The sequence below is a fragment of the Hyposmocoma kahamanoa genome, unplaced genomic scaffold, assembly GCF_003589595.1.
Source record: "Hyposmocoma kahamanoa isolate Upper Pololo Valley unplaced genomic scaffold, ASM358959v1 92, whole genome shotgun sequence".
NCBI lineage: Eukaryota > Metazoa > Arthropoda > Insecta > Lepidoptera > Cosmopterigidae > Hyposmocoma > Hyposmocoma kahamanoa.
The window spans coordinates 15,278,797-15,302,216 of record NW_020654748.1 but is presented as its reverse complement, the minus strand read 5'-3'; the positions used below and the strand labels follow the sequence as shown (position 1 = coordinate 15,302,216).

Genomic DNA, 23,420 nt, shown 5'->3' with positions numbered 1-23,420 from the left:
TATTTTTAATGTAGTTTTTAAACTTAGGAAATGATAATCTTAATACATGCTCCAGAATCTTATTGTAAAAACGTATACAGTTCCCCGTAAAAGAGTCGTTTACCGTGATTAAACGAAATCGTGATACCATAAGTTTGACTTAGCTCTAAGGCAGTGGCTGATTCTGAGACAAATGTGAACTTTCAATTGTCTGCTCAGCCTGTTATCCTTTAGAGCTATGTTATCTACATAACTATGGACTGTATCTGTCTAAAATAAATGAATTTTCATTTTTGATTTGATTTGATGACCATGTCAGATGATGATATCAGATGAATCACTTTGTTTTAAACTTAGTCTCTTAGAGAAACTGCGAGCATAGCTTTTGCAGTTTGTAGCCTAGCCCTACTGTCGTTAAATGACCAGTTAAAGTTTACACATTACCTTTGGAAACATAGCTTTGATAAATTAATTGACATTTACAAACTAAAATCGAAAAAGTATTCGACCTGCTCCAGGATGTGTTTTTAATTTGTAGGCATTGACTTTATGCTTGCAGGTGTCATAATAATGAAAGGGGCACAGACCTTATTTAGTATTAAATCAAACCTTGCACATACACACAATACTTAGTACATATTTTGAGCACTAGCAAGGTACCTAAATTACCAATGTTTTTTACAACTCTCTCATTAATAAAAAATAACTAAAGCATATTTTTTAAGAAACTACACTAATTTCTTAAAAAATAAAGTACATTAGCTTTTCAAGCTTTTCCCGAAATATTTCTCTAAACCATCGAATGTATAGTAAGAGTTCACTTACACCACTTTTACAAAGCAAAGCATTCCATCTGTACAAGAAATGAGATAAGCATTTTCTCCACACTAGAAATAAACAACCACATCCACAAGAAACATGTTTTATTTTAAATTTAGAAAATGAAAGTATTAATGGAAGACTTAATAAGAAATTCATTTCTTGACCACAATTAATGGTTAGTCATGTTAAGTACAAAAAGCTTTTGTTGTTGATATACAACTGTGCTTTTAGGTGTCATTTTTATCTACATATAAATACATTTATGTCAACCTTTGTGTGAAAGCATATCAGACTTTGTTATTATACTGACTGCCCAAAATATGTAATTGTTGAGCATATAAAACAGAAGATTTAATATATGCATTACAGCCAATACAATGCCCACTTTTTTAAAGGGCGCGATATATTTTTTTACGATATATAATATTTCTATATGATTAATATAATTTTCTCCCTGAACTCAAGTAACATATATGAAAAACATAAATATAAAATGAAAATTAAGTTTCATGCCAAGCATAAATAAAGGAGTTTCTACATTTCTATTTGGACACTGTCTATGTGCATATTAAATACTGATGTATATTATAAATATACAATTATGACAGACAGACATACATGTTGTGGGCGTTGTTGGGTTGGCTGTTGCATCATAGATGCATCAATGATTTGCTGAGCCTGTTGCAACACAACCTGAGCATGAGCATCCACAGGCAAATCAGATGTGTAGTAAACCTACAAATAAATTGTCCATTATGTAGGTTACCCAATACCTAAGAATTGATTGGTAATTACATCATGTTGACTATGAAATAATTATTACAGATTTAAAAACACAGTATGAGGCTTCCATTTACTTTGGAAATGAGAAATAATGTCTGAGAAATGTGTATATACCATGTATATACTCCAATAACGAGTATACTTCAATTTAGAGTAGACGTACTTGGGTAGAGTCGCCAAGTTACGCCATGCCTATCTAGGAAAGTTTACAGTCGGTCCGGTCAGACACTACCAGTAACAGTAAGGGTCATATGAAGCAAATTATATTTAACCAAGAGTGACATGGCTGCTAGACAGCCGTGACGATATCGCCTTTGTAAGACGTGACGTTGCGGGGGGTGTTGTGGCGACTTCGTACTCACTCGCGATAATATGTTACAAAAATATCCCAGTAAAATTAAATCTATTATTTGCCAAATGCCAATGGTCAAATATAGCTTAAGTGATAATAGTTCTTATATTAGTACCAAAATTGTAAAAGTGTCTGGCCGGCTCAATTGGGATGTACATGTTATTATCCCAGTGCAACTGACCTGTTGTCTATGGAGCGCTTGCTGTTGCTGCTGTTGTTGCTGCTGGAAGTCATTGCGTGATGGTGCCGGCTCATGCCGTATGATGTACTGCTGCTGGTAGGGCAGCCCGTCACCCACCACCAGCTGCGCCTGCGGCTGGACCGCATTGCTCACTACTATGTCACTAGGAGGCTCAGCCGGCTGCACCACCACCTTTTAGAAATATGTTTATGTGAAATGGGGATTATTGTATGACAATATTAAAAGAAAGCTGGGTTAAAGAGAAGAAAAACAACATAGTACTGATGGAGATAGAAATTCATTCTTGGTAAATTTGTACTGTGTGCAATAGGCCTGTGTACTAAATGTCCAATAGGGTAAATAAGTTCCAGAATTCACATTACAATTTCAGCAATATTTCAACACTGCACTTTCCCTTGGAAAACTTAACAATGGACTGCTCAGTACTATGTCACTAGGAGGCTCAGCTGGCTGGACCACCATCTTTTAGAAATACATATGTTCATGTGAAATGTGTATGTTGTGTTGTATGACAATATTAAAAGAAGGCTGGGTTAAAGAGAAGAAAAAAATAATAGTATTGATGGAGATAAAGAAGTTCATCTTTGGTAAATTTATACTGTGCACAATAGGCCTGTGTATTACATATCCAATTGGGTAAATAAGTTCTAAAATTCACTCTGAAATTTGAGCAATATTCCAACACTGCACTTTTTCTTGGGAAATTTAACAGTTGAAAGAGACTGGTATGATGATGATGAATACAATATACAAGTTCAGAACACCTTAATCTGAATAAAATATTATTACTACACTATTTATTACGTAACTAAATAGTAAATATCCATTAATAAAATAATTTAATTAGTTTACACTTACACCAATTTATTTTTGGTTCTTTATTTGTATTATTTATTTATTGCCATTATTTTAGCACATGCCAACTTTCATTATGTTATGTATTATACTTCCACACACAGGTTATGTATGTAGGTATTGTTTAGGCTGAAAACCAGCACTATAGCTAGAATTTCCTGCCCCTATATAAACGCTGAGCAAGTCCCGTTTGCGTGCACCGCAACACTCATTTATTTATTATTATGTTTATTGTGATGATGTAGTGTTTCAGATTATCAAAAGTAAATTGCATTTGTATGCAAATTACTTTTCTTTGTCCATTTGTTATAGTTTGAAGTTTAAAATGTTACAATATTGTAGTTTTTAAGCTCATTCATGTCACGTGTATCGGTGAACACTTTACAATTTTGCTTATTCTTAATTAAAAAGCATTTAAAAAAAAAATCCTTTTCCACATTTATTGCTATTATGTCATAGGAGGAATACTTATAATATAATATATAAAACTAATAATTATACAGTACTAATATTTAACATATTATAAAGCAGGGAATTCTCTTATTTAGAACAAGTTCCTAATTAGACTGTAAAGCACATGATTAATGTCTTTTCAGGAATGTGACTGGCAGTTAAAACAAATTCATATGTACCAGATATCAGTTCACTCATCCCAAACTTATATCTATTGGAATTCAATTACTGGTAGAAGTTAAAGCAAAGAGAGGAGAAACAGTGGTACACACAGATCAAGTTAAAGGAACTATGTTGTATGTGTATATGTATGGATGTAAGTTAGTGCTAAAAATATAGAAAATAAACAGAAAAGAAGACAATATTTACTTTTACCTGTTGCTGGGCATACTGCTGATCATCTTGATTAACTAACGCTATGCTATCCAATCTTATATTGGGATAGTATCTTTGCAATTCTTCTAGTGTTAAAGAAGGCCCTTGTCCAACTATTTGGTAATACTGAGCCATTGCAATTATTTAGCCTGAAAATATGAGGTAAATGTAATAAATAGTTACTTAATCACCTAGCAGGAAGCTTATACTATCTTAATTGCTAAGAGATTTCAATCTCAATTGAAAAGAAAAATGTCCATAAATAAAAGATTTGGATTCATTGTGAATTAGAGACATCATCTATATTTGTTATAATGCTACATGTATCTGTCAGTATCAATAACTTCAGGTCATGGTAGAGTATTATGGAGTAGGTGCAAATAAGGCAAAGAGAATATTTCTTCATTATCTTTGCAAATTCATCTATTTAGTTTAAATAATATTGCAGCTAACACTTGCAAAATCTACCAAGTTCAATAGTGACAGAAATTAGTGCATTATCTTACTATTTGTTTACATCATATACAATCAAGGTTCTGATTATTGTAAGTTAACTACTACAATGCATCAGTAATTGATGACAGCCAAAATGCTGTACAAATCTTCAAGATTTCATATCGCTGATATGATGTCAAATTTTATTCACATCTGAATAATATTACGTACAACAACAGCACAGCAAAACGGCTGTGACGATTCCGTGATCGAAGGAACAGTTCCACTATGGCGACGACACAGCAGCCAGTTTTCAGGCGCTACGTTCATTCTTTCTTATGGGTACTACCACTGCATCTACATCACTTTCAACAACGAGAAAAACACTTTTGATACCGTTTACATGAATAAAACGAAATGGCTTCGATTCCTTTGATCCAACCTAAATTCCTTCTAGCAGTGTAAGGCTTTCGAAATAGAGCTAGGCGTACATTTGATTCTTACCAATATTTACTAGGGACATTTTAAATGCCTTTTGTGTACTATAAAATCGAATTTATAACATGAAATTGTAAAATTTTTAACTCAAACGCCAAATCTAGAAGCAATTTACATTATGGCGTGTGTGTCACTTTTTTCATATTATTTTTTTTCGGTAAGGTGTTGCTGTTTTGTGGCCGAAACAAGACCTTTTTACAATGTCTCATGCATGATCGTTTCCAGAATTTATTTAACTTGAAATAAGTACGTTATATTTGGTTGTAAAGTACACAAATCAGACAATAAAATTAGAAGGCAACAAAAATATTTGAGTTTAGAAATTCCAATTTAATGACACCGATCTGAAATAAAAATCGATTTAAAAACAGCTGTGTTATGTGATAAACTGATAAGAGTCAGAGTAGTTTAAATATTTGGAAAGGGGCACAAACCGACATTAACAAGTAATATTATCGGTTTATTAAATTGGTAGAATAATATTAGTATCCTACTTATTTATCTAGTTTTATCTTTTTATGAGTTTTTTTAAGGAGTTAGAAAATGATCTTTAACTTGTTTATTTCACCAATGAGTCAGTACAATTATTAGCACTATGTTTTAACAATGTTGCTATTAAAATAAGATTTGCACAGTTTTTGCTTATATCAAACCAATAATTTTGTTTGTATTGATTTGTGTTGAATTAAAACGTGAAGTATTGAATCATGTTATGGTTTGTTACCTCTTGTAAAGTGGTTTTATAGAAATCATCGGAACATAAAAATAATTATTTTTTCTGAGAGGAAGCTACATACATTGGAATATTTTTCGAGTTTCCGCAATTTTTTAAGACATTAAATGGCAGCATTAAATATGTGTGTTTCTTGTTTCTTTCCGTCCGTGAATTTTTCGTTTTCAGAGATAGAATTTTCGCGTTGTAATTTGTAGCTGTAGCTTTTACCACGTAATTACTTTTACAATCAAACTTAAGTCTCGTGGATGTAATAGAAATTTAAAAAATCTGATACGAATTCCAGCGAAACTTCTGTATTTTATGACATTTTGTTACCGTCCTCATTACTTCGCCCGTGCAAATGGATGATTCTGTGGTTTCTCCAGGTAACTGATAAACCGGTGAGGTTGTTGTTAATAACCGAAATATAGTTCTTACTTATAGTGAGTTATGTTTTAGGAAGTAAGATGGCTGATTCGGCGTCGGAAAGCGACTCGAGCTCCCTGGATGGCGGAGCGATGTTGCCACCGAGCACGGTCTCCCGTGATCAACTCCAGAAAAGAATTGAATCTCTACAACAGCAGAATCGGTACCACTCATGTTATATGATGACTAAAACTGAAATAAATTCCAATGAGATTGTTTTTATTAGATAGGGTATAAGTACATAAAAAGTTTACATCTGTTTGATTGTAGTTTGTTTGCTTTAAGATAATGTTAGCAAATAAGATAAAATGTGTCAATTTTCGTTGCAGTGTGTTGAAAGTGGAGTTAGATACTTATAAACTGCGAGTGAAAGCCTTACAGGAGGAAAACCGGGCTTTGAGGCAGGCTTCAGTCTCCATTGTAAGTTTAAGTGTGTCATCCACAAGTTGCATTCTGACTAGCAATTAGTTATATCTTAAGACATTAGACTTATTTCCATGTGTTCCCAATAACAAAGATTTCACACTCTAATAACTTTAGGAAATAACTGTTTTTTCAGCTCTAAATAGCATATAATTGTTTTTACGAACCAACGTTTCGGGCCCTTTCTAGGTCCCAAGGTCACAGCTGACTAACCATGGGACCTGTAAAGGGTCTGAAACATTGGTTTGTTAGAAAAAACAAATATAATACGCGATTTACATCTGAAAAATTTTTTTCATTTCCTATGTATAACAATAATAATTGGTAAAACCTAGTAACTCAATTTCTAATAACTTTGTTATTACATGATTTACACGCGATTCTTGTTTTATTTATAAGAATATCAAAGTTTCCATAAATAAATGCATTTTTAAGATATGTTTTGTTATACATATACATATTGTTTTTAGCAAGCCAAAGCAGAGCAAGAAGAGGAGTATATTTCCAACACACTTCTTAAAAAAATACAAGCCTTAAAGAAAGAAAAGGAGACATTAGCACATCACTATGAGAGGGAAGAAGAATGTCTTACCAATGATCTTTCAAGGAAATTAAACCAAGTGAGTTGATATACTGATGTACTATTGCGAGGTTTTGGATACAAATGAATTCCTATTTCATTGCTTGAACAGAGTCTTGGGGTCGTATTCCAGAACTCTACTCAATACTCAAGTCAGGACTCGAGTATTGCAGTGAGCACTGAAAATCATACTCAAGGCCTTGCCATTAGGGTCGTATTTCTAGTGCTTGAAATCATACTCAAGTCTGCTCAAATCCTGACTTGAGCATTGAGTAGAGTTCTGGAATACGAGCATTAGAGAGTAAGTTCTAGATGATGACCAGTAGTAGTATATCATGGTAATACACAAGGAAACATTGTCATTCTTCCAACTCCCATGTCAGCATGGTGTTTATAGCAAACTGCCTTTTTTGGGCAAAGGAGTCAGGACTAAACTCCAGGTGAGCACTAAAATGCCTATTCCAGTTGCGTCAAGAGAAGTGCCGTCTGGAGCAGACCCTGGAGCAAGAGCAGGAATGCTTGGTCAACAAGCTGATGAGGAAGATTGAGAAACTCGAGGCTGAAACTCTTGCTAAACAAACGAACTTAGAAAGACTGCGCAGAGAAAAGGTAATTTTGATATTTTTATGGTTGTTTGAATTTAACTAAAAACATTTTTCACCTGCTTAAATATATATATATATATATAAACAAACTCCGTCAACCTTTCTGTGAACTAAGTTTTTGTATAAATATTATTGAAGGCAGATTTTCTCTCTGAATTAATACTAAAAATATAAGGTCTGAAATGTCTTGCTTAGTTGAAACTGCACAAAAGACATCCTAGAATATATATAAAATCCTAGTTTCAGGGTAAAATTTGAAATATGAGGTTATATAATTGTAATTAATTTCCAGGTGGAGCTGGAAAACACCTTAGAGCAAGAACAAGAGGCTCTAGTGAACCGACTTTGGAAGAGGATGGATAAGCTGGAGGCTGAGAAGCGTTCACTGCAAATAAGGCTTGACCAGCCTATTTCCGATCCAGCTAGCCCTAGGTGACTAATTCATCTTGTTGGTGACCATGCAGTCACACCTTGACTTTTGATTACAAAGTTTATTTTGTATTATGACATGTAGAAATATCTAAATGTCTAGGAGCAGTGTGACAAAGATTCTAACAAATGCACTACAGGTGCTTTTTTTTAAATTCTTATTTTTAATAAGGCCTGTAACACTTGGGTGTCAATGTTAACCTTATTATGTTATTCCATGTGAATTATTGTACTCTATCTGGGGGTATCGCCTTGTAGGGAGAGGCAAGATCTCACATGAGCACAGAGTTTTAGCCCTCTTTCATATTGTGTATAGTGATTCCCTGGTGGTTTGTCCACTATTATTTAAGGGCATCGAATGACTGTTGAAATAAAATTGCTATTATATTGACTATCATGTATCACTCAATAAAGTTGTATAAATATTTTTGAATTCCTATAACACTAATATTTTATTTTTGCTAGGGACATCAGTAATGGTGATACGGCATCTAATCTAAGCAATCACATTCAAACTTTACGCTCAGAGGTTGTAAAACTAAGGTAATTTTTTATTTTATTATTTTTAGTTTATTTCCATGACAATAAAGAACATTTGTAATGAATTTTTGATATTGTTTGGTGTGTTTTTGTTTCTAGAAACCAATTGGCATTGTCTCAAAATGAAAATAAAGAGAAGATGCAACGTTTTGCCTTGGAGGAAAAACATATTCGTGAAGAGAATCTGCGTTTACAACGAAAACTACAGCAAGAGGTATTCCAGCCCTTAATTTTGTATTTAGTATAAAGTTTATTTTTCATTTTTGTCACTTAACTCCTTAACTCCCTCCTATATTGCATAGTAGGATACATATATACAGTAGGAAAAGTAATAAAAATTAACATAATGTAAGGTGGAGCGTCGTGAAGCATTATGTCGACATCTCTCCGAGAGCGAGTCTTCGTTGGAAATGGAGGAAGAGAGGCAGTTCAATGAAGCTTTAAGTGTAAGTTTAATCTGTCATTAATCCCTCCCAACCATATTGCTTTAAAGTTAAATTCTCTGTTACAACGTTGCAAAGATTATTATTCACTTTTAGTTTACGACGTTGAGATTTATTCTGTAGGGTTAGCACGATAAGGCGCGACTTGAGCGAGAGCGACGTAAAGCACGAGATACTGCTATTCTCGCATAGAAATCACGCGCTCTATGTCGCTCTCTTGTGCTAGCTCTACTGCTAACCCAGGTTTTTCCCAAATTTTTTTCAGCCAGAATTAGACACTTACCATTACCTATTTTTGCCATTTAATAAAAAAAGCGTTTTTGCATTTTTAAAATATATATAACATATGTACAGGCTTATTTACAGGCCCATTTACGTAACAGTTATGCTGCGCTGCACACGGAATATATATAATATTTCAACAAGATTTTTTAGACAATAACAAGTTGATTGAAAAAAGTGCCTACCAAATTAGTCAACAATAAAAAAAACTATTTCATTGATAATTGAAATGTCAACAAGCCATTTGGCACTTCGAGTATTGCCAGAGAAATCTATTTGAAATTGTCCTGTGTGCAGTGCAATATAACTGTTACGTAAACAGTTATTCGTACCTATTGAAGCCTGTTTTCACTCGGTCTGAGTATTACAAAGATTCCTTTACGATTAAGGCTGCACAATTGTGGAACAATTTCCCATATGAAATCCAACATTCTAAGTCGCTCCCTATTTTCAAAACCGGATTGCGTAAATATCTTCTAACACGGTCCTAGTCTGCAACGTGTATTCACTAGTAAGTATAAGTTTATTTAGGTGTATTTGTATATATACACATATATTTGTGTAGGTATAATATATCGTATTTATGAAATATTTGATAAGTCGCAGCCCTCCGGAAGAATGGCATAAGTGGAGTTACGTCAATAACGGTTATTGCTCGTTCCGATTCTTGTAACTCTAACGACGACTAATATTGTAGATAAAGATAGAAGAATTCGAGAGGGTGTAGATTATATTTTTCTGTATCTAACGGAGCAATAAACATTTTTGACGTACCTCCACTTATGCCATTCTTCCATGAGGGGTGCGAAATTACTGTTTTTTTTTAAATTATAATGAATTTTTATTTTTATTTGTAAAATTGGCACACTACGTCTCCCGCTCCGATTAGCTTTCCTCTGCCTCAAAGGTTGTCTGGAAGAGATCGCTCTTAGCGATAAGACCGCTTTTTCCCATATTAGTTTTAAGTTGTTTATGTACTGTTCTTGTTCTTGTATGTGAGCAGTAAAGTGTTTATCCATATATCTATCTATCTATTTATCCTCCCGCAACGCGCAGCTACCTTAGGAAGCGACTCGGTTAAGCGGTAGGCTACAAATGTAATAATTTTTATTACTGAAGTTGACATTAGATCTTGCAAAACAAATGTAAAAGACCTTGACATCGTGTCTTATTATTTAATAATTTGTGATATCATGTGGTAAAACCAGATTCGTAGGGCGTCACATGTATACCATCAACTAATATTCCATCTTAAATTTGTAATGTGATATGCAATAAACAATTGAAATTGAAATATTTATTGTTATCGCACACGTTCGCATGCAGGCGCGATCGCGCAGCGTGTCGTCCCCGGGCGGGTCGCGGCCGCTGTCTCCGTATGGCCCACCGCTGCTGCCCGGCACCGGCATGCCCATGTCGCGCCCAGCACTGCATTTTAACTCACAGGTTTGGGCGAATGTCGTGTTAATTGTGTTAACTAACTCAAATTGATGTAACATTTGAATGGTGACCTAGAGTCTAGAATAAACTCGCCAACCTATAATAACTGTATGGTCTCATACATTCTTCGGTACAACTCTGCGCACTTAAATACGTGATGCACACTTTATTTTACGTAGTGTGTTACCAACTGTCCACCGATACACTGCATCAAGGAAAGGTTTGCCACCGTAATATCTGTATTTTACGTATACCAATATACGTTTACCATTTCTTTGCAAGTCGTTACCATTTCTTTGCGTACTACCACACAATTCATATAAGGAGTAAGGTGGCACATACAATAACAATAGTCTAAGTAAATGATACTGTAATTATATCATATTTCGTTTTATTTGTTACCTCATTGGTCTACTGAAAGTGCAAATTTCACCTACTCGTAACATTGTATGTATATTTTGTTGTAGCCGCGACGACCAAATGAGCGGTTCGTGAAACCCGCTGTGCCTGGCGGCGCAGGCCTTGCGGCACGATCGGCGCCGCTGGAGCCGCCACTGCCACCACTGCTCTCTGCACTCACCCCAGCTGCGAACCCAGCGCCCCCTGTGGCCCCACCTCTGCTGCAGCCCATAGTGCAGCCCGCCAGTCCCATGGACACCTCTTCCAAGGATTAAACCGCCTCTTCCATCGCTCGGTGCGTCTTCGGCAAGTGTCCTCCGATGTCGATTCCTCTCGTGGCCTTTTCCGATCGTAGTCTTTGCATTTTATCCGACGTATTCTATTTAGGGGACAGCCGCCAAAGTCGCGCCATTCGACGCGAACGCTTGTAGGACGCGTCGTAGGAGCACCACGATCTGATTGTTGGCGTAGCTTGCCGGAAACTTGAGCCAAGGTGTGTCGTGAGTTGTATTGTTGGTCAAAATTAAATGTTTGAAGAAAGATTGATAGTGAAAGCGCGAAAAGACTGCTAACCGCCGCTACGTTTACGCAATAAGTAACGGATCATTTAAATTTAAAATCAAGTGTCATATGATGTCGGTATATTACATACATAATTAGTCCTTATTAAACATATTTTTACGTTTTTGTGCAGCTTTTAACAGGCTAGGGTATTCAAATGCAGATATATTTAATTGTTAATGTATCACACATCATTAACATCTTGCGGTAATGTTAATACCATGTAAAATATCATTAGTAACATAGTGATAGGTACTAACACATGATGAGAGCCTAATTACCGAGCAGCGCGTGCTCTTAAGTCGTAGTCCTCGACCCATAGGTATCGTGCACTGCTCACTGCCCTTCCAACTACACGCTTCCTACAATACAGCCTCTCAGTTGACGTTTGAATGATTGCGTTTGGTTTACTGATTAAATTAGTAGTATGGAGGTTGATAAATAAGATTTTTCAATCTTGAAACGTTGATTTAGATATCGGAAGGAGTGTACGAACGTCGATCCGAATTATCGATATTCCTTTCATTTTTTTAAAAGTTACGATTTCCTTTATCGTGGTTTAGATAGTTTTCGTTATTGTAAATCGCTTTGACATCAGGGCTTTGTTCTGTGGCAGTGGGTTTATTATTAGGCTGTGTAAAATTCACCTGTAAATAAGGGTGGTTAGGCGATTGAGGTATAGTATGTAATGTATTTGATTATATCACATTCGGGGCCTAGCGCGCTACTCCCACGTGATGTTTGTAGTTTTTATGGGAGTGTATGACGTGTTAAGGATGTTATTTTGTGCTCTAAGGGCGTTGTTGTGTTCCATAGACCTTCGGGAGTAGCGGCGAACATCCGATTCAATTCAATTATGCAAATTTTCACTTAAACATTTATTTTTTTCAATGTTATGATAAAACAAAAATATATGCATCAATATTATATATCTTTTTATTTCGTAACAGCCCGCCTCAAAATTATCAAAGCATTAAAATGTTTAGATAAACTGAACATTTGATAAAAACTTCCTTATCACAATAAAAGTAAAGTGTGCTCGTGATTGAAACTAAAATTAGTACGAAAACAAATTGAAAGAGCGCTTAAAATAATAGAGTGATATATTTGTATTTTATTAAATATATTGACGTTCAGATTATTTTATCGCTGACTGTACCGAGTACTAAAAAAGTCTCTGATCATCTAGAGTTAGTAAAACTAGACTAGTAAAAAGAAATGCAATGCTACTTTTACGTATTCATATTTAATTTTGCAAATTGTGTTGGGGTTATTTCTATTGAATAGAGTTCTTACTTATCTTTTCAACGATCCACTACTGGTGCAGAGAGTGAAGGCTTTTATAACAACACACATCTGTGTATATATGAACCTTATACCCCTAAATGCATTATAATGCAGGTCGATTTAAGTGACAGAATTAAAATAGCACTTTTTTAAGTGATTTTTTTTTTAAATCCTTTTTTCATTTTTAGGTCTTACCTACAAATAAGTAAAACAATCGATAATTATGAAGTCACACAAATATTTAAGTGAAATCTAACAAAAAACGACATTTTTGGTCACATAAATGACATGTGGTGACACGAATGATTTTGTCATAAATTCAAATATGATAAGACGGCACTGATGAAAGATTATTGTTTACACAAAGTTTCTCACAAATGATTTTCTCATAAATCCAAATGCGATAAGACGGCACTAATGAAAAATTATTGTTTACACAAAGTTTCTCGTTGTACTGTACAACCAAGACAGATGGAGCAATTTAATGGAGACTAGAGAATAGAATAGAGACACTACGAGGAATAGGTAAGTATATATACTGAATCGAGTTCTTAGATATTCACATAGGAAATGAAACTATTTTTCCGGATTTAAATCGCGTATATTTGTTTTTTCAAACAAACACCGACGTTTCGGGCCCTTTACAGGTCCCATAGTACATACATACTGAAGTTTAGTTCGGTTTAATTTGTTATTATATTATTTATTTACTGAGCGTTGGCTACAGAGCCATCAGCTTGAACAAGTAACAAATAATTAGGAAACTCGAAACATAATAACACTTGAAACTAAAAATTAATTTGTGTAAAAATCTTAACTACAAAATCCCGCCATCTGTTATTTATTATAGCTTGAGAGAATAGCCCAGCTAGAGAATGATTGCTTTTCAATCCAGAAGTCAATGATCTAATCTCTGGCGACATGTATCTGGGTCAATTAACTTTTTTACCGGTACTGTGTTTAGCGTCGGTAAAAAAAACTTCAAAATAAAAGAAAAAACCCTAATACAAAACAGTGTAGGTACTCCACAACTCTTCTAGACAAATTGATGAGCTAAAATAGTTATATTGTAGGCGTACCTTATTTAATCTTGACCATGGTAGAGTTTTTGAAATTTGACTAGTCAGGTAAAAAGTCGCCATTTAGTCACAAAAAACAAGATTTAGTCGGTTCGCCGTTCGAAAGTTATAAGGGTGTTTTACTGTCCACGCTGGAGTAAGCTTATTCCAGCGGCACCATTCTAAATCTCGAGAACCACAGCACCTTGCTTAGATCTGATTACACTAAAAAAAGTAATGATATAAAAAACTAGATTTAGTCGTTATACCGTTTTGAAGTTATCAAAGATGTTTTACTGTACACTTTTGATTCTCGAGAACCACAGCTTCTACCTGAGATCTGATTGCATCCAGAAAAAGTTGTGAATTGGTCACAAAATTTTGTAATTAGTCGCTCCTTTGTGTAGAAATATTGGATATTCAATTAATTTAATTTATAGGTACATTTACGTAAAAAAATCGTGCACACAATGAAAAATGTGTATCGAAGGAAGGCCATCGCTCCAAGTGTTCGTTGTGAGATCACTCAATATATTTATTTATTCAGTAAAAGATATCGTATTCGTGGCGATTAAAATTATTTTGGATTGATAGTGTAAAAAATATTTAATTATAAATTATAATAAATATTTTAAATATCTGCTGAGCTTTTAAGAGTCTATTTAACCGAAACGCCAATTTGTAGTTGAATGTGTTTTGTGCTTTACATTATAATAGTCATCGTTTATTCAATTAAGTCATTCATTAATTATTCAATGAATTCTGATTAATAGTCGTTCGCTACTGTACTCCAGGCGTCTCCTTCGTTTTGTGGAAGCCAGGTGCCCATTACTACATACATACTAATAAATATCATGGTCATTCGATAAATCCTAATGCCATTATGGAAAAGTAACTAATTAGCTTGAATTAGCAAAAAAACTAATTAAAAACTAAACATTAAAACCTTCAAATACCATGTACTTATATGCTGTATATTAAGCAAAAGGACGGCAGAAAGACGACATACCTATTTTATATAGCTAGCCGGATCGTTGGGTTAGCTTAGTTAGCTCGGTTAGCTTAGTTCGCGGTGTGAACCGAAGTATGAAAAGATGCCCCGGTTACGTGAGCTAACCTAAGTTAGCTAAGCTTCGTTAGCATTCAAATAGAAATAACCGTTTTGAGATCAGTCCAATGCATTTGGGAGCTGTGATGTCACATACTAACGCACAGCCACATAGAGAAGGTTTTAAAAACTTTAACTCCTCTCTTGCGCTGGGGGTAAAAATGATGTCAATTCAAATCTTAATCGATATTACGAAAGTCGCCATATCGTAGTTTTATATCTTAAGATTTGCTTCTTCTTAAAGTGCCTCTCCACTACTGGAGGTTGGCCGTCAATATCGCAAATTTGTCCCTGTCCAAGGCCAAACGACCACCATCAATTTAGTTGTTCTGCGCTGGTGGACTCTGGTCCCACTCCCTTACGTTGCGTAACCATAACTTTTTACATCCTTCAGCGTCTCATACCTTCAACCTTTCCCATCATTATAAGTCGAAGCAGTCGGTATCTATCGTGTCGCAGCACGTGACCGAGATATGCGATTTTAAGTTTCTTGATGGTCTGCATCAGCTGGTGTGAGGTGTTAATGCGCAGGAGTTTTGTCTCGTTCTTGATTTTCTGCATCCAGCTCATACGAAGCATGTGACGGTAGCACCACATCTCGAATGCATCGAGGCGCCGTCTGGCTTCTTTGATGGTCCATGCCTTGCTGCCGTACATACATAACGAATGGCCAGATAGTCGTATCTGTTAGTCGTATCGTATCTGTAGTGGAGTATGCGGATTCTAAGTTCTATGCAAAGTTTTCGGCAGCGCAACACTCTTCATTTTCATGAAAGACGCTCGGGCGATCCAATCCAATTCGGGTTTTTATCTACTGCAGCATGGTTTTGATTGCCTCTCCCGATAGGAAACTGCGTCTCTTCCGAGTCGAGGCGCATAATTGCCATTCACAACTGGCCGATCGGAAACTTTTGATATTTCAAATCGGAAAAATAGTTGATTTAACTCACAAATTAGAAAGATATAGTAGGAATCAGGTTCATCTTCTCTCTCGGAAATCCATCTGATTTCGAGACTCGGATGGGCTACCCGATCGGATCCAATTCGATTTGAAAAAAAGATCAGCCTGCTGGTCCGAGTCCCATGCTTCATTAACCCAAGCGCCAAGATGCCTGTACTGCCGGACGCGCTCGAGATATTTAGGTACCATCCACTGATATAAATGGATCTAAATCAGGATTTTGGGAAACTACCATCAAGCTGGAAGACGTCGGTTCGAATCCGGCCGGATCGAAGGAATTTTTTCTGAGTGTTCGATCTTTGTATTAATAATTAAAACTACCATCAATTTAGGAAATGAAATTATTTTTCCGAATTTAAATCGCGTAAAGAAAACGTAAGAAAACTTAATGTAGCGTAAATTGGAACGTTTTCTTTGTAAAATTAAAAATAAGGTATTTAATTAATAACTATTGTAACTATAGTGAAAAAATAGGGTGGTTTGCATCAATATTAGACATAACTGGTTGAAGACTGTACCACCTCAGTCAACCGTGACCATGGGACCTGTAAAGGGCCCGAAACGTCGGTTTGTTTGAAAAAACAAAAATACACGATTAAAATCCGGAAAAATAGTTTCATTTCCTATGTGTAACAATCGCGAAAACCTAAGAACTCGATACCATCAATTTAGTTTTTGCGATGTTCATTGTGAGACCAGCATCTTCACTGCATGCATCTATTTACTCTATCCAAGATCTTTTGTAGGTCACTCAGTAGAAGCAATTAGAATTGTGTCATCTGCATAGCGCAAGTTATTATTATTAATAATAATAATAATACTTTATTTCGGACCAACAACAGTTATCCATAGTTTGTTAGTAAAGAGCTTAGGAATAAGGTTAGTATGATGCTATTCAAATGCTAAAATTACAATAAAATAAGATATTGTTAAAAAAATGAAAAACAAAAAAATTATACAATTAAAATTCAAAAATAAACCACGAATTACAACATTAAATATAAAATTATACAATTGAAAATTATAAAATTGAAATTAATTTTGACACACAAACTTGAAGTTTCGTCCAGTGGGCCTGGATGGGGCAGTCAATTTTATCAACCACAATTTTGTGAAAATTTTCGTAGTATGATTTTCTACGACTTTAAGTGTAATTTAACAGCTCAGAGGAGCTTCGCTCGGCTTTATACTGCTTTTGGCGATGAAGCACCATGCAAGACGACTATTTATAGCCGGTTTGCAGAATTCGAACGCGGTCGTGTGAATCACAGTGAAGAATTTCGTCATGGTCGCCCGTCCACTGCTGTGAACAACAAAAACATTGATGCTGTGCGCCGTATGATCAAATCAGACACGGATGGAACATACCATGAGATTCGGGCATCTTTAGGCATAGGCATGAGTCAAATGCAATCAATACTACACAAACATTTGGGTGTGAAAAAGCTGTGCTCTCGGTGGATCCCACACAATGTGACGGGCTCAAAAAACGAATCGCGTGGATTGGTGCAATGCCAGACTTACCAGATTCAACGATGGGGCGTCAAATTTGGTGTGGAACATAAGTAACACGTGACGAAACATGGATTTATAGTTACACTCCCAAAACAAAGCAGCAATCGAGCGTATGGGTCTTTCGAGATGAACCGAAACCTTGGTTGGTGGCGCGCGTGGAAAGTGCCTCTAAGCGGATGATTGCTTCTTTTTTTTAATAAAACTGGACACGTGGCTACTGTTGCTTTGGAGAATCGTTGTACCGTGAATAGTGAATGGTACACGATCATTTCTTTGCCGGAAGTTATTGATAAACTCCGTAAAAATAACCGTAAAGGCCGTATCATCTTGCACCACGATAATGCCAGTTCTCACACGGCCAGAGAGACAAATGAATTTTTGAAGGTGAACAACGAAGACCTTATGCGCCATCCCGCGTACAGTCCCGATCTGGCACCTTGTGACTTTTATTTATTTCCAAAAACTAAGAACCAGTTACGCGGTCAACGATTTTCATCACCTGAAGAGGTTGTCGAAGGGTATGAAAAATATGTTTCAGCGATTGTCACGGAGGAGTCGCATAAATGTTTTCAAAATTGGTTCATTAGTATAAAAAAGTGCATTAACGCCATTAACGCTAACGGAGAATATTTTGAGAAACAAATTCAAATCTTTTCTTATTCATTCCGGAAACTTATAGTGCGCCTCACGTATTAACTCTTTCGAAACAATGAATAATCAGTTTTGAAGAAAATGTTCACGATTATGGAATACTTACCTTTTTTTTTAAGTTTACACCTGTTTATTTCATTTGACGTTTTGTCTCCTGACTTAGAAATCACGTGGCCATCACACAGCGCTTATGAAGTTTTTCTATTGGTATTTATTAGTAGGAAACTTATGTAGAGGACATGGGAGAAATCATCTAAATCTATGAGAGAAATGAAGTAAAAATTTTTATAACTTCGAATTAGACTATAGACAAATTATGTTTTTATTTATAAAAATATTAGCCAATTTTTATTTTATTTAAGAATTTAGGGACAGCCGTGAGTCGGTAGAAAAGTTGACTGACTTTACCTTTTATTTGTAAGTTATGCACATTTTTTATGATACCAAGAGACGGAACGAACAAGTCGTGCGCCTGTCCGTAACAGTTGTAATGCCACTCAGACCTTTAAATCACAAAATCTGAGAGTCGCTGCCACTGCGCCCGTGACTCGGAGAACAGCATCCTTATCCTTCAAAACCGAAAGGCAATAATGACGACATTACTTCTTGGCGGCAGAAATATAAGGTGGTAGTCTTTTCTGGACGAACTCGTTCGCAAGAGCTCTACTGCTACATGATAATAGTTTGTTTTAGCAATACCTCTCGCTATCGGTGAAGTAAAATCATGATATGAAACCTGCATGAGAAAGAAAATGCATTACCTTTGAAAACGTGTGAAGCCCGCAACCCATACCTACTGAGCCAGTGTGGCCAACTACGGACTTAACCCTTCTAAAGATAAGATGACCCACGCAAAGCAGTGGAATATATAATGGATTGTTGATCAGTTCTTATAATTGTAGTTGTCGGCACGGCACAATTATTTGACGATGCTATAACTATGTCGCCAACAATGGTCAGAAATAATAAAAATAATCGCGTTTACACCCGTATCGTAAACCTAAGCAAACCCCCTGGCGGCATGCGGCAGGATAGCATCTATTTGCATTGCCAGGGTTACAGGTAAACCGATTTGCATAATGCCTCCCACGATGAATTTATGTTTTACCTTTATAGAGAACTTCATTTTTATGATCTGCAAATAGGCCGCAGCTAGCGGTGAACACGAATGGGTCAATTTTAAGATGGTGTCGATTTTTATTTATAACTAATCTATTTTCCTGCAATATTCATCTACTTACCCATGGCTCCTTTTATTAACTTCCCCGGTACAAGGAAGGAGCAGGGGAGTTCTAAATGAACCTTTGTCTGTGGCATCGTAACTCCCTAACGGATGAACTGATCTCAAATAGTTCTTTTCTCTTAATCGGTATGGTTCTTAGCTATGTTAGTTGACTATCTGCTATTCAAACATAATCAGATCTGTAGCGAATCGCAGCAGTCGCTACAAATCTCTTTTTTGGTATATATGTTATAGTCTTTTTATGTTTGTTTTATATTTAAAATAATAAATAAAAAATAAATAATATAAATATAAAAAAATTATAATATATAAATAAATAAAATAAATGTTTGTTTTATATTTAATTTGTACGTGTTTTTGTAGTAAATTAATAAATTGTAAGTAAGTACATTTGCTTTGGTCTTGCTCACTCTTTGTTAGCACCCAAATGCGCCCATTGAGACAGCCCGCTGCAAGGTCTTTTTCCCTATTAGTTTAGGGAAGGATTTATCCACTGACATTATAATGATATGAAGGTCTGCAGGATAACATAACTCCTCAATACTAATAATTTTTTGGAGAACGCTGTATTGTATCAAGTTTTTTTTTTATATTAAATTGAACATTTTAGAAAAGTAAAGTGCTATAATCATTAAAACGAAATCGTGACCACTTGCGTTCGATAAAATATTTCAAAACCAATTTTAAAGAATAATATAGTATAATAAAGAAGGAAACATTTTTTTTCACAATTTAACTAGTATGGCTGCATTCACTAGGTTTTTTTTTAACTAGTACGGCTGCATGTTTTTGTTTGATGTGTCTATCTACATTTTTAAATTACCTACTGTTAGGGCCGGTTCAGATGATATGCGTTAGACGCGCGCTTATAACTACCTATATACGTGTTTAATTTATAAGTGGGCGTGGACATGCACACATAGCGACGCCGCGCGTTTAACTTACTTTTTTAAGATGATTGTAACTAATATTAAATATCTACTTAAATCTCTTTAAAAATTACATCCCATTTCTCTTCTTTTACATAGAAAACTTTCAAAATCCAAAAGGAAAATCTCAAACACAGCTTGGATAAACTACATGTTTGAAATTAAGATTCAAATAGAAACGTAAAGCTAACCCGACGGTCACTCATAAAACATGTTTGTACAACGACGAATAGTTGGCGCGGTATTGATCCTTCCAATAATTATCGAACACGTTTCATGTCACTATGTTAAGGCACAAGTTTAAACTGCTGTTGAGAGGTAGAGTCACCTTATAATACACGATAAAAATGCCGCGCTCGTTTCCTATATTATCAGATAAAGAAGACAATTTTAAGCTCAACGTTATATAAAGGTCTGATTGTTCCATGCGAAATAATTATATTCTCTTTTTTAAGGTCTCTTTTTTACAGGTCAAGATATGATCTATGGTTAAGCTTACCATTTGTTGCGAACTATACAGTAATATTATATATTGAACCTTGCTCAATATACATTGCAAAGGCATTTCCCTTATTTTTTAATATATGATTAACTGAATAAGTACTTATACTCAGTTCTCATTTAATTTGCTCTCCAATCCCCATGCGACAAAAGCGGGCAAGTGACGGAGACACGGCCAGCACTGTTTGTAAGTTTACGCACGGAATCGTAAAGTAGAAGGCAGTAGGTAGAACCAACAGAAACAAGAGACATAAGCAGTGTTCATGCACTGCGAGCATTCATGATTAATATTGAACTTAATTACATGGTTCCGTGTGCGGCGTACATTTTAAATTTCAAATTCGTAATCAATCTAGGTTGTATGGGGGCGTGTAGCGTGTGTCTAACTGATGTTAGACGCGTCACTTCACTTGTTAGATTATGGCATACATTTATACCTTAATACCTACCATTTAGCGATTGTTTGTAAGTCTGCGTTAAAAATATATATTTTATTTCATACAAGCCTATTAGTCGTTTAAAGACAGATAAAATGCATTATATTCTTTTAGACCGTTGTTCTGATTCCAAAGTAAGTAGGTAACTAAAGCATTTGTGTAATGGAAATCGGAAACAATGACACGTTACAATATAGAAAAGTCAGTTTTTTTACATTGACCCGGCCGGGGATCGAAACCGGGGATGAGATCATAGATGGCGACACCATGAAAACCGATGAGCAACCCACTCGATCACGGAGGTCTCTATGTAACGCAAGTAGATAAAAAATGTCGTGGTAAGTATTTTGAAGCAAGTTTCAAGGTTTTTTCGCCGGTGTTACGAGACCCTAACAGTAAAATCATTTGGGAAGTTGAGTTCGAAACGAAGGTAAGTAAATGTTGATTTTCTATCAAGTCAATTCTAAAACTGCTATCTTTAGCGTTTTGTTAACGTTTTAATGGCATAAAGTATTTGGTGCAACAAGTTTTAGTATTGTCTTAGTAAATACTATACATACCTTTAAATATTTTGCAGATAAATTTTAATTTTACAGCTTCTTTTAGTAACCTACTCGTTTGCATCGCAACATTTTTGTGTGTTTCTGGATCGTTGATGTACCTACTTATTATATCTATGGGTGTTGGGTATTAGCTCCTGTATTGTATGATGCATGTTTCAAACAATACTTTTTGTTCTCATACTAGGAAACCTGATTTTAGTGATGGTAGTGTCCTCTATTGGAGCAGACCACCGCTCCATTTTGCTGCAAAGCAGTAGGTACCTACTCTTTGTTGAAATATTGTGTAGGTACGGAGGGCCAATGCAAGTAGGTATAAGCACGTGAGACTTAAGATCCTTAAGTCCGTGAACGAGTTTAGCTTTAAGCCGCAAAGAACTGCGGGACACTACCACTGCGCCTGTCTTCTTGAGACATACAAGTCCCAAGTACCTGCAATTTCACCACCACCCTTACCCGTCAAAACCGGAATACAGTAATGTTCACATTAGGTACTGCGTGGTGGCAGAAACAGGTAAGGTGGTAGTATTTCCTTGGACGAACTCTTTCACAAAGAGCTCTACTGCTACTAACTATTTACTCACCAAATGGATAGCCTGACTGTTTGCCTCACAATTACCAAGAGTACCTATCGATGTGATATTTAAATACGTAGGTATGATAATTTTGACATAGCAAGACATAACTGTAACTTGTTTGAGAGACGATTGGATGTCTTTGTATAGAAAACATGAATCAGCAATAATCCGAGTGACACCCGGTTCTTATGAATTTTGATTTTCGGACGGTAGAAAGATACTCATAAAACGTTATCAAAAGCCTATATCGCCATTAAAATGCTTGTCGAATGAATACCTAATTGGTTTTACACATCGCCTACCAATTACCCTAAATGCGACCGCCAACGTAATCTTTTGAACCATAAACGTGGTCATTCAACGGCCGAAAGGCAGATGTGGTCAAGTGGCACGAGACGTCGAGACGAGATTAAATAGTATTTACGCCGAGGTGTTAATTTCAGGAGGTTAGAGTAGCGTGAATTTTATTTATATGAAAAGTTAATTCATGCCCTGCTAGCACGTAGTGTTTAAACGACGGAGTTAGCACTGGGCTCCGAATAAACAGAGTAGAGTTTACGAGAATACGCGTGGTGTGCGTGCTTGTGCGCCACACTTGCTTGTCTATCATATTAATATACTGTAACAAAATATGTTCTAAGTAGTTTCGGGTGTAGAATAAGTACAAAGACCGTAGATAAGTAGGTAACTATTTAGTGATTTGGGAACCCTGTAAAAATAAGCGACATCTCAGTTCCCGTTTAGGTTTATTGCCTACGCTATGTTGCTGCTGCTTTTATCTCACAAAACTATTTCGCTATCCCGTTACCTCGCCTTCGAAAATAATGACCTAACAAATCTACCTTACACCTACAATTTTAAGTGGAATGATTCACGAATACCTAAAAATTGTTATAAAGTTCCTTATGTGCCGGCCGACCTGTGTCCACTCCGCACTTGTAAACAAACACTATCTTGGTTCAGTAGTTTCCAGGAAGGATCGGGGTGAGTTTAAA

The 23,420-nt window shown here is 35.7% G+C and overlaps 2 protein-coding genes across 5 annotated transcripts; one reads left to right on the top strand and one right to left on the bottom strand.

The window, feature by feature from the left end:
• Positions 1–1,362: 1,362 nt before the first annotated feature.
• Positions 1,363–4,879, bottom strand: LOC113236551 (homeotic protein antennapedia-like). 3 transcript variants are annotated; one of them, XM_026472682.1, is made up of 4 exons: positions 4,761–4,879; positions 3,816–3,970; positions 2,118–2,309; positions 1,363–1,536 (listed from the first exon to the last, which is right to left on the bottom strand). In XM_026472682.1, the coding sequence occupies exons 2-4, from the start codon at positions 3,954–3,956 to the stop codon at positions 1,387–1,389; spliced, it is 483 nt and encodes a 160-aa protein (XP_026328467.1). In that variant the 5' UTR covers positions 3,957–3,970; positions 4,761–4,879; the 3' UTR covers positions 1,363–1,386. The 3 variants fall into 3 exon arrangements, with proteins under 3 accessions (XP_026328467.1, XP_026328468.1, XP_026328466.1); XM_026472683.1 differs by lacking the exon at positions 4,761–4,879 and adding an exon at positions 4,488–4,749 and having other exon boundaries at positions 1,370–1,536; positions 3,822–3,970; XM_026472681.1 differs by lacking the exon at positions 4,761–4,879 and adding an exon at positions 4,488–4,749 and having other exon boundaries at positions 1,371–1,536.
• Positions 4,880–5,640: 761 nt separating this feature from the next.
• On the top strand, positions 5,641–12,477 carry LOC113236445 (coiled-coil domain-containing protein 6). 2 transcript variants are annotated; one of them, XM_026472513.1, is made up of 11 exons: positions 5,641–5,855; positions 5,929–6,058; positions 6,225–6,315; positions 6,789–6,938; positions 7,364–7,507; positions 7,796–7,935; positions 8,407–8,475; positions 8,572–8,686; positions 8,826–8,918; positions 10,524–10,643; positions 11,105–12,477. In XM_026472513.1, exons 1-11 carry the CDS (start codon positions 5,831–5,833, stop codon positions 11,309–11,311), a joined length of 1,284 nt encoding a protein of 427 aa, XP_026328298.1. In that variant the 5' UTR covers positions 5,641–5,830; the 3' UTR covers positions 11,312–12,477. The 2 variants fall into 2 exon arrangements, with proteins under 2 accessions (XP_026328298.1, XP_026328297.1); XM_026472512.1 differs by having other exon boundaries at positions 5,642–5,855; positions 8,398–8,475.
• Positions 12,478–23,420: the final 10,943 nt, after the last annotated feature.